The sequence below is a fragment of the Echinops telfairi genome, unplaced genomic scaffold (genome assembly GCF_000313985.2).
Source record: "Echinops telfairi isolate 266 unplaced genomic scaffold, ASM31398v2 ScPeMD7_2;HRSCAF=8, whole genome shotgun sequence".
NCBI lineage: Eukaryota > Metazoa > Chordata > Mammalia > Afrosoricida > Tenrecidae > Echinops > Echinops telfairi.
Window position 1 is genome coordinate 33,054,720 of NW_022103898.1, and position 1,276 is coordinate 33,055,995.

At 38.5% G+C, this 1,276-nt stretch overlaps 1 protein-coding gene across 4 annotated transcripts in view; it reads left to right on the plus strand.

Moving 5' to 3' along the window:
• Positions 1-1,276, plus strand: part of NR2C1 (nuclear receptor subfamily 2 group C member 1) — a 59,230-nt gene that overhangs the window by 48,719 nt on the left and 9,235 nt on the right. For all 4 annotated transcript variants that reach the window (XM_004700389.2, XM_045292008.1, XM_045292013.1 and 1 more), the window contains exon 11: positions 103-242. In XM_004700389.2, coding sequence (XP_004700446.1) covers positions 103-242 — 140 coding nt within the window. The remainder of the gene's footprint in view (positions 1-102; positions 243-1,276) is intronic.

A 1,276-nucleotide genomic window follows, 5' to 3' on the forward strand; every position in this document is an offset into this window, starting at 1 on the left:
GACCTTTTAGAATAATTTTAGTTAAGTAATACTTTGTTCTTTTTAAAAAATGAGTGCTATAGAGTTTAGAAATTTTAATGATGCTTAACTATTTTTGCATAGGCACGAAAACAGCATATCATTGGTGAAAGCTTATTGGAATGAACTTTTCACTCTTGGCCTTGCCCAGTGCTGGCAAGTGATGAATGTGGCAACTATATTAGCAACATTTGTCAATTGTCTTCACAGTAGTCTTCAACAAGGTAAAAAGCCACCTGCTAATTTTCTTTTCACTTGTATCTAATGTTATGATGAAAGTTAGATATCTGGTGATTGTACTCTACCCTTCATATAAGATATCACTCTTTTGGGTGGTGGGGTAATTTTTACATGCTGATAAGTATCTGAAAATATTTTTAAATGAAAGCACAACCGAATTGAAACAAGTATGCAGGCATGCCTTGTAGAGACTGTGGGTTCTGTTCCAGATCACTGCAGGATGGCAACTATTACAGTCAAGCAAGTCACACACATTTTTGGTTTTCCATTGAATATAAAACATGTGGTGCTAAGCTATCAAGCAGAATAGTGTTTGGGGTTTTAAAGCCTTGTATTCAAATAAGCAGCCATCTAAGGGAGGAGTCGATTAAGTCCACATGGAAGAAGCATTCCAGCTTGTGGAATCCAGAGATGACAATAACAGAATTCAAATATTACAGAGGGAAAAGAATCAGAGCTAAAATTGTGAACACCCAATTTGTGGAAGGCCAGGGTGGGCAGTGGGAGCCCAAAACTCATCTGCAGAATATCTAGTCAGATCAAGTCACTGGCAGATCCCCGCTACCCACAGGTCAAGGTCTGGAACAGACTTACTATCAGACATGGATCATTGTAATCCTGAATATGCTTGATCACACTTGATATGTGGTCAGTTGACCACCCTCTAGACCCAACCCAAATTTGTTCTAGATACAAGGATTTCTTGCTTGTTCCATGACAAAAATTTCTTCCCTGGCATTTTAAATATTGATGGTGGTCTTTTCTTTCTTTGTCATTGTTTGTATTTTTATCGTTATAGTACTGTTGTTTTATCCTTACCCCTTTATTTCATTTTTGTTCTTTACTGTTTCTGTTGGTTTTACCAGTTTGTGAAGCACAGAAGGAGCGGATTCATAGAGATAATAACTGATGCAAGGTTTTCTAGGGGATATAGGCATGTGGGGGCGGGAGATAGAGAGGATAGAGGGGATTTCAGGAATAAACAATGAAGGCGTGAGGCCGGGTGAGCACTAGAGCT